The following is a 9,844-nucleotide window of genomic DNA, read 5'->3' as shown; positions in this document are numbered from 1 at the left end:
GATCTCTAGTTTTGTTTTCCTACAAAGGACATAATTATTCTTGGTAGTAAATTACTACTTCACTGTTGTATTCACTTCACTTCACTTACTTGGCACCTTCCTCATTCAGGCATTGACGAATGCCTAGGCTTCCATAATCTGGCTCTTGTGAAGAGTGGCTTAAGAATGAAGATGGGAGGTGTCTTCATGCGACTACGTCATGGGGTAGTTCTCTCCTGGGGTCTCAGGAGGAGCTCTTCAGTGGTTCCTACCGTGGTCTTAACTGATGTCCTTTCCCATCAGAGGTGTATTGCGTTGTCGCTGGCAGTGGGTTTTGTTCTGTTGTTGGTAGCTGCTCTTTGGGGATGTCATTGTCCATCCTTTCGGTGGTGTGTGTCTTTGCCAGTGGATGAGTTTCTACCAGGAAGCAAACAGCTTAATCTTGTTCTTGAAAACGTCTAGCTGGTTCTAGCATGTCAAGTGAAGCTTTTTACATATAGGTGACTGTTGAAAGGTTGGACTGATTTCTTCTTCATTTTATTCTTGTTCGGGTTTGCTGTTTTACTGAGTTAGGAATGTTTGCACCTACTGAAATTGGCGTTTGTTAAGCCGTCCTGCTTAGCATTTTTCTTTTAGGATCTGACTGTGCATTTGTAATCGAAGATGAGAGTTTCTCACCCAAATTGACTTCTGAGTTTCATCTGTCTGCTTACTTGACTCTCCGAGGTTCTGGTGATGTTGAAAACTAGACCTGAATCCTTTGTCTAGCATTTCACCCATTTCGGTATCCTTGGATACTGGTGCCAGGACAAAAGTGCAGAATTGCAGAAAGCATGAGGTGCCCTGGGTGGGAGGAGCCAAGTCGATGCTCAAGGTCTTCATTTTGAAGTCTATAAAACATTGGTGAGAGAAATCAAGGAACCTGGCTAAAGGGAGAGAGAGGCCTTGCCCAGTAACTGGAGCACTAAATATTACGGACATGTTAGTTTGCTCCAAAGTGATTACAGAGTCTACAAAATTCCACTAGAAATCCAACTGACTTTTTTTTTTTCTTTTCTTTTCCTTACTTCTTTTCCTTTGAGAAAAAAAACTACGAAAAATTTAAACTTCACATGAAAATGCAAAGGACCTAGCTAGGTAAACCAGCACTTGAAAGGTCAGGGTAGGAGGATCTCAGCAAGTTTGAGGCAGGTCAGGGCTACATAATGAATTCTACTTTGGCCTGGCTTACAGTGTAAAATCCTATCTCAAAAATAAAACAAAAGAAGACAAATGAGAAATGTAAAGGATCAAAAATGGCAAAAGAGATTTCGACTAGGGATGAAGTAGGTAAACTTACCTGATTTCAGGGTTATGTAGGAAGTAGTAATCAAACGAGTGGGTTATTGGATAGCGATAGCTCAGTGGGTAGAGTGGAGTCCAGAAGGAGACTTACACATATATGTATGTTTCAAAAGGGTTATACTAAACATGAGAAGGTAGACAAAAAAGGTTACATATATGTGGTACCATCTGTAGAAGATCCTAGAAAATTGTCAAACCACAGGGATGCTAAGTAGTCAGTGGTTCCTTGGTGTGACATACTTAGATATAAGGCGACATTGTGATCTTTTCTGGGAATGATGGGAATGCTGTATGTTGTGAATTATAGAGTCTTGTTTATTTGTCAGTGTTATAGTTTGTGTGTGTGTGTGTGTGTGTGTGTGTGTGTTTGCATATATTCTCCCATATGAGTACAAATCAAGCCCAACCCTGCTTAACTTCAGATGAGATTGGGCACTGTTAAAATTGTATGGTTGTACACAACATTCCATCTTGTATAGCGAAGACTGGCCTCAAACTTACTATGTGGTGAGGATGACCTTAAACTCCTGATCCTTCTGCATGTACCTCCCTGAGATTACAGGCACACACCACTACAGACGATTTATTTGTCAAAGCATATTCGTAGCATTTGATTTGAGCATCAGTGTAGTTTAGAGGTTGTCTTTGGTTAGTGTACCCTTGAAACTCGGGGCTTCATCTTTATCACCATCCAAACCATACAAACCAAAGCAGATGGATACCTTTTGTTAGAGACAGATGATAATAAAAGGTCGCACATCGTAAGCTCCCTTTGCTTTGAGACCTCTTAATTCTGAGGACTAGCCTCTTGAACATTGGTAATAGTGTCTGCCTATAAGCGAGAAGGGCAGTGCCTAGGCACTTGGCCCCTGATTCTGGCTGCCTAGTTTCCATGATCAACCCCAGCATAGTGAGGCACCTCCATGCGCCTCATTTGTGAACTAACACTGTGTTAGTGCTTGGCTGTCATGAGTGAAATTATTTAAAGCATCTAGAACATTTCCTGGTACATTGTGAGCATCCACTGTAAACATCCACAATTAGGTATTAACCCCCTGATGATAGCATCTTGTTTCTTTGGGTTTGTTTTGTTTGAACATTTACAGAGTTATTTATTTATTTATTTTTTGATTGACTTGTCCCTTGAAGAGATCTGGGATTGTATCTGGACACAGTCAGGCTGATAAAGTGAAGCAAGGAAGTTGAGTGAGATGCCCCAAGTCCTCCGAATCTATGACTGGGAGTGAACTGGAAGCCTGGCCATGTAGCTCCCAGTTCAGCTCTGTTCGACTAGGGATTACAGTGTTTGCATTTTTAACACTAACTGTGGGGATTTATCATGCGGCTGCCATTCATCCGCTCCATTGTGTGCTTTTCTGCAGAGCCCTCCAGAGCTGCAGCTGGGGAAGACTTGCCTGCCTCCAGTATGAGTTCTGGTAAGTCATTTCACATCCCCTCTTTCCCTCATCCAATCCCAAAACTGCGTGGTTCACTCAGAGTTCCACATATTTTAAGGTCATCAACAGCAGTGTTACCACTTACAATGCAAATGATTTTTCCACCCCCAATTATGAAGAACTGTACCATACACCACCTGTGCCAGATCTGTCGTCACAAGAGTCCCCGGTCCTTTCAGTGAGATATAATTGACATACCATGAGCTGCGGTTATTCTAAGTATAGGTTTGATAAAATTTGGCACATTTCTCTACCTTTGTGGCATTTCTTAATCTAGATGATTGATGCAAAGTACATAATTTAATCATGTTTATCCCTTAGATTGGGGGCTAACCAAACACTTCCTTTATCCAGCTTGCAGAACAACTAAATTATGCTTTTAAGAATCAAGATCTAAATAAAAGTGTTTCAAAGTATTTTTAGTCTTGGACAGAGATGGAAAACTTGGAGCAGGGAAGACAGAACAGGGGACAGATCTTTGTGTATGACACAGCTGAGATTCTTCAGTGTCCAGCCTGGAGATGTTTCCTTTCAGGGAATTAGTCCCACCCTGGTCTCCTGGACCTTGTTTAGCCAAGTCCTGACCTGTGCAGGACCGACTGTGTATGGCGAGGTCTGGGAGGGTTATGGAGCAGGACAGTTCAGGGCAGCACCTATCCTCATATGCTTCATGTGCAGCTTGGGTCTGTGCCAGAAGTGCCTTTGTTTCTGTGCTGTGAGGTGGACATTGTAATAGCACTGACTCATTGGGAGTTTTCTGAGACTGAGTGTAGCAACACTCTTAATGTGCTGAGCCCTGGACGTGACCGGATCTGCACATGCGTGGTAACTTGCTGCTTTTAACCTGGACTTCCTCCTTGGAAAGTGAGGTACTTGGTTTGCCTTGGGCCCCTCCAGTGTGTTTTCTGTGCCAAAGTAGACATGGATGCAGCTCGCTGACTCAGTTGCTTTGATTTGCCTCTTGGGTCATTCTTTTGTTTTTAGACACAGCGTCATGTAGCCCAGGCTGGCCTTGAAATCTCCCTGTATGGCAACAAGGATGACGTGGAACTAACTCTTGATCATCCTGCCTTTGTCTCCCGAGTGCTAGAGTTGCATGTGTGTGCCACGACTCCACATTTGTGTGGTTGGTGCTGGAGATGGAACCCAGGGCTTCACATGTTAGTAATGGTTTTGACAGATGAGCCCATGTCCTTTGGATTTGTTATCATTTATTATAGCCTGGAGCCTTTTTCCTATTTCCCTTTAAAAACAAATAAAAATTCGTTCTCAGCATAGTAAAGTCTCTTACTCTTCTAAGCCACTTCTTCTCTAGGAGAAGGAAGAGAGCAGTCGGGGGTATCCCAGTGCCTGGGGGAGTGCCCTTCCTCCCCTGAATCTCTCAGCAGGTGCTGGAAAGGGACTTTACCCAGGAGTCTAAAATCCGAGGCCCTTTTGACCTGAAAGTCCTGTCTTGGGATTTTTATATGAATTCCAAGGAAACAAAAACACTGCCATGCAGGTGGGTGGGAAGGGAGAAGCTGTATTCTTGTGTTTACAGGCTTTGAAAGTGCTTGTTGAGAAGAGAATAGCTTCATGGAAAATACTTGGTTGCATCTTTAGTGGAAAGAATGGCAGTTTTTTAAAAAAAAGAAAAAAAATGTATTGTTCCTGTTTCAATTGGTCCTGGGCTGCCAAGCTCCGAGGGAAGCTGTTCTTGCAGGGTCTTGTTTCTTTCTCCGGAAGCCCCACCCCCACCTCACAAGACTAGTCCTGGCTTGATGCCTCTGGGATACAGATGGGGAAACTGAACTTCAAGGAATTAATCACCTGTGTTGGGTTGCTGTCCAGTGTGGCGTGGAGACAAACCATAGCTACAAAAGCAGTGTTCTGGGCTGGTGAGATGGCTCAGTGGTTAAGAACTCGGACTGCTCTCCAGAGGCCCTGAGTTCAATTCCCAGCAACCACATGGTGGCTCACAACCATCTGTAATGGGATCTGATGCCCTCTTCTGGTGTGTTTGAAAACAGCGACAGTGTACTCATATACATTAAATAAATAAATCTTCAAAAAAAAAAGCAGTGTAGTTTTTTTTTTTGATTGTTAATTTCTAAATACCAAATGCTTATTCCAGTTTGATTATGCTTAACTAAAAAGCAAGTGGGGAAAGAAAGAATGTGGACCTAGTAGTAGCTCACAGGCAGCTCCTCAAGAGAGTGAGTGCTATGCAAGGCCAACCAACAGTTGGAAACATGTGATGGAGATCAGGCGCACAGGGACGATAGGTCAAGCGCGTGTGAGGGACGTTGGAGCATGTTTTCTTTCTTAACACTGCCCCCCATCCCCGTCCCACCCCTTCTTCCACCATCCTGAAATGAGGCCTCAAGGGGGATTTGACTTGAAGGGAGTGAGCCTTTTTCTGCAGGTGGCTGTGAGCCACAAACAGGATGTACCCTGGGCAGTCCCAACCACAGGGAAGGGCTGCCCAGGTGCTGAAGAGGCAGTGGCCTGGGTGCCATGTAACTTTTTTTTTAAAGATTTATTTTATTTATATTATGTATATGAGTACACTGTAGCTGTACAGATGGCCTTGAGCCATCATGTGTGTGGCTGCTGGGAATTGAACTCAGGACCTCTGCCGGCCCCGCTCACTCCAGCGTAATACACTACAGCTGTCTTCAGACGCACCAGAAGAGGGCGTCAGATCTCATTACAGATGGTTATGAGCCACCATGTGGTTGCTGGGATCTGAACTCAGGACCTTCAGAAGAGCAGTCAGTGCTCTTACCCGCTGAGCCATCTCACCAGCCCGCCATGTAACTTTTTTATCAGGTACTCAGCCTGTAGAGAGGCTGGCTATTCAAAGTCCCGGTAAGGTGACTTGGTTTTAGCCAGATTTGTGCATAGGATGTGAAATGGGTTTTAGGCCTACTGTTTGAGGAAATGTATAACAAGACAAGGAAACAAGGCTGCTCATCTTAGTTGTGGAAGATGGGCTGTGAGTGGAGCAGCTCAGTCTCTGGTTAGTGAGCTTGGATAGGCTTGGCCCTTTGAGGCTCAATTATCAATAGAATTGCAGTTCCTAACTTTAGGTCCCAAGGACTAGACCCAAAGGGGACAGTGAAATAGTAATTGTGGAGTGCTCAGCACGGGCTAGTAATCCTGGCAGGCACATGTTTAAAGAACTGAGTCAATGATTGTAGCTCAGTTGCCGTTTTGCTGTGAGAGTCCCTCCAAGCCATTGACCACAGACCCCTGGACTGTCTCTGAGTTCCAAGAAGTAATGGATGGAGAACCTGGTAGGCAGGAGGGTCTCAGTGTTTTCTACGGCTGAGCAGAACTCAGGGAAATCTCAAATGACACTGAGGTGGCAGTCAGCTCGAGCCCCTGGAGCATGAGAAGGGACTGAGGTCTCCCAGGTTAGGGACTTTGTAGCCAAGGTCTAAGCCTGAAACTCTTCACCTGCTCAGGAGTTGAGAACAGGCAGGAGAGTACTGGGCTGTGGCGTCCAGATGAGGCTTCAGGTAGAGAAGGGAGGTGGAAGGAGTGGTCAGGACACCATGCCATCTCTGGGACAGTAACATGGGTTCCAGACTGGTGACGGGCAATGTCTAAAGGCAGCTTATAGAAAAGACTGCTTGTCTTGGCTCGGGGAGCCATGTGGACACTTTAAATGTCAAAGAACACCACTCCAGGGAAGAACTAGGATTGGTGCACTCCACAACCCACTTCCCATCCCCAAATAGCCTTTGCATCCAGTCTGGTTCAGGCCGCAAGCATTCAGAACTCTCCCGTGCACCCTGGGGGGCTGGTCCCAGGCCTGAGAAAGCTAATAGGGCATGTGTGGTTGGAACTGCTGAGTGTCTCAGCCCTCTCCTACCTCACACTCTGATTGTTGAGCAAGCATGGTCACAAACCTTCTGTTCCTCTTCTTTCTTTCAGAATGTGATGTTGGAAGCTCTAAAGCTGTGGTGAATGGCTTGGCACCGGGCAGCCATGGGCCAGACAAAGGTGAGGCTGTTGAAGAGAAGCCTGGCTTGGTATCAGAAAGCATTTCTGGAAGATGCAGGGCATGCTGGGTAGAGCCATTTCCACCTCTCTGGGAAAGACATCATTGGCCTGGTCTTGGGCTTATTAGTTCCTGCCTGAGGCTGCCTTTTGCAACCCTGAGATGATGTGCTCACAGGGATGCTGAGCTGACAGATTAGATAGCGGGTGCCAGGTAAGTGTCATACCCGGTACATATGGCACTCATTGGCCTGGTATTGCCTGTATACGGCGTACCACGTAGGGACTTTTAGCCGAGAATCTGAAACTCTCTCACCTACCAGGAGTTGAGAGCAGGCAGGAGAGTACTGGGCTGTGGCATGCATAGGAGGCAATTCATATGTACCTGTCACAAGTAGGAACGCATCCACAGCTGCCTTCTCAGTCCTCATATTTTCACTATAAAATTTCTTCCAAATAGGAGATAGAAATGTGAACTGAATTATTGATATGGTAAAAAGACATTTGGCATCCCGGCAGCCCGCTTTGGGGCCCCTCTGAGCTGCTCCCTGGGTTACTGAGAACTTTTTACTTTTCTACCTACTAAATCCTCTTTGCTTTGGGGAAAAAAAAAAAGAAGAGGACACCTTTTCAGGTCCTGTTTGCCCAGGACACTCTCACTCCAACCTGACATTGGTCTTGCAGTATGAGGTGACAAGAAGCATGTTGGAGTAATTAGATAAACGTAATCCCAGTTCTGCCTGTGAAGATCAGAGACATGCAGGGCCCTTTCATCTCTACAGGTGGGGCTGCTCCTAACTACGGAGGGAGGGAGTTTGACCTCAGTGTCTATTTCTGCATCCCATCCTGGGCTCCGGTGACTCCATGAACAGTGATCTAGCTGTGTTCTACACTGTCATTGAGGAATGACTAAAGTCTCTGCATGGGGCATTGAAATAAAAAAAAGCAACTTCGTCCAAAGCGTAATTTCAAAGTTTGTCGTATTTAGCTTTTGTAATTTTTATTAAATGCACCCAAATATTCCTTTTGAGAAGGCAAGATGTGTACTCAGCAGGAACCCTCTGGAGAGAGAGAAGGCAAACGGCAGAAGATGGGGAGTGGGAGGCCTGGGCGAGCTCCTTGGGGACAGGACTTCAGTGCCAATTTTGTCCCCCACCTCCCTGGCTTGCTGCCCTTCTCTATTCAGTGTGTAAGGCCAAGTGGGCTATATTCTTAGAGTCTTGGGCTGTCTTGGCTGTCCTGCACATAGGGAATATGGGGGGAGGGCTGTGGAAGGACTGCAAGGGGGTATTTTAACTGGGAGCATGGGAGGGGCGTCTGAAATCCTGGGACCACCAGCTTCACTCTCTTAAGTCTGTATATAGAAGAAACTTTTATTAAAAGAGGTTTTTTTTGCGGGGCGGGGGGAGTTAGATATATCAATCACAGCAGTAGTGATGGCTTCCCTCTGCCTTAGCTAGACTCACATTTGGTAGGAAACAAGGAGACAGGTGTGACCTAAAGGTCATCCGAATGGCCTGCAGTGGACACCTAGCCAGGATATCTGGGCTCCTGCCTCAGCCTCTCCACTTGAGAAAAAAACATAGAACAAGTGACTGAGCAAGTGGCTGAGCCTCTTATTTCTTCCTCTGAAAATGGCACCCCAGATCTGCCTCCCACCCCAGCATAGTCTCCCAAGTGATTGTTAGGTGTAGTGAGCAGGATTCCTGTGAGAGAAGTTCATTCAGTCTCGATCTATGCAGAATTGTTGCTCTTGACTTAGTTATTGCAGACATACTGTGCACGTGCCTCAGGAAGCAGCGGCAGGATGGGCAAAATGAACCCCGTGTCATTCTGTGTTCTGTGACTCTGAGACCCCTGGGTACAGTCCATTGGGGTCACTCCGGCACCATGGTGCAGCTTTCTTGCCTTGCTGCTATTAAAGAGAGTAAAGTGAGGGAGGCTTGGTGATGTGCCTGTCATTGAGATGGGGGTCAAGGCAGGCAAGGAATGGGGTCTCAGCATCCGGCACTGTGTACTGGGGTGCTGTCCAGAGCCTTCGTCATCCACTTGGCACCCCTTTTCTAGCAGAGGGTGGGCTTAAGCAACACCATCTGTTTCCCACCAGATGGGCGTCTGATTTGCTTGGGGTCAGAGGATGCTAATGGTCAGAGCAGGCACAGGATCCTAAAAGGTGTGATTTGACAGAAACAGCTTTGAGGCCTGAAGGACCAGGCAGTCTGCAAGAGCATTCCTCTTTTAGCTGCACTCACCCTACAGCCATGGCCCTGTCCTCAAAGCCCCAGTTGTACAGCAGATGACCCACTATTCCCAAGGGACACCTCGTACTCTGATTGTATCCCCCCTTCCTCTACTTGCCAGGCCATCTGTGTCTCTGTACATCTCTGTCCAGCCTTGGCAAGCTCCCTGTGCCAGGGGCTGCCAACATACACGGATCAACTCCATCTGAGTGATGGTCTCAGAAAGGCTTCAGCCATCTTGGCCCAGAATCCCAGAGAGAGAAAGCAGGCTATTTTTAATGACTGCATCCACGGCTCTCCGCATTGTTCTTGTAGCGGAGGCAGCTTCCTCCTATTGTCCCCTCTCAGTTCCTCGACTTGCTCCAGCGGCTCCCAAATGTTGTTTCTGGATGCATCGCTTACCCTTTTGTGTTTTCAACAGCCGACCCTTTACGTGCTCGTTCTATATCTGCTGTTAAAATAATTCCCGTGAAGACAGTGAAAAGCCCTTCAGGCCTAGTACTCCCTCCAGGTATCTCTCTTTGGGGCTGTTTCTTTTAATTGTTGGATCATGCATGGTTTCTTTCCCTCTTTGCTCCTAACACCATACTGTGAGCCCTAATCCTTGCTTGCATGTGTAGAAGGCATTTCCTCTCCCTAAGTTGTTCCCCCTCGCTCTGTGTGTGTGTGTGTGCGTGTGTGCAGCTCCTGTAGATTCCCTGATTGATACTCAGAACCATTTCCCAGAGCACTCCAGCCCCTCTCTTGTGCGCGTGTGCATGCATGTGTGTGCGTGTGTGTGTGTGTGTGCGTGTGCGTGTGCGTGTGTGTGTGTGTGTGTGTGTGTGTGTGTGTGTG

At 46.6% G+C, this 9,844-nt stretch overlaps 1 protein-coding gene across 26 annotated transcripts in view; it reads left to right on the top strand.

Annotated features, from left to right (window-relative positions):
* Nucleotides 1–9,844, top strand: part of Sorbs1 (sorbin and SH3 domain containing 1) — a 234,923-nt gene that overhangs the window by 115,109 nt on the left and 109,970 nt on the right. For 15 of the 26 annotated variants that reach the window (XM_031390249.1, XM_031390248.1, XM_031390252.1 and 12 more), the window contains 3 exons: nucleotides 2,706–2,759; nucleotides 6,702–6,770; nucleotides 9,429–9,518. In XM_031390249.1, coding sequence (XP_031246109.1) covers nucleotides 2,750–2,759; nucleotides 6,702–6,770; nucleotides 9,429–9,518 — 169 coding nt within the window. In that variant the 5' untranslated portion in view covers nucleotides 2,706–2,749. The remainder of the gene's footprint in view (nucleotides 1–2,705; nucleotides 2,760–6,701; nucleotides 6,771–9,428; nucleotides 9,519–9,844) is intronic. The other 11 variants (XM_031390246.1, XM_031390255.1, XM_031390261.1 and 8 more) reach the window with 1 other exon arrangement.

The sequence above is a fragment of the Mastomys coucha genome, unplaced genomic scaffold, assembly GCF_008632895.1.
Source record: "Mastomys coucha isolate ucsf_1 unplaced genomic scaffold, UCSF_Mcou_1 pScaffold21, whole genome shotgun sequence".
Classification (NCBI taxonomy): domain Eukaryota; kingdom Metazoa; phylum Chordata; class Mammalia; order Rodentia; family Muridae; genus Mastomys; species Mastomys coucha.
This window is presented reverse-complemented; position numbering and strand designations above follow the sequence as displayed.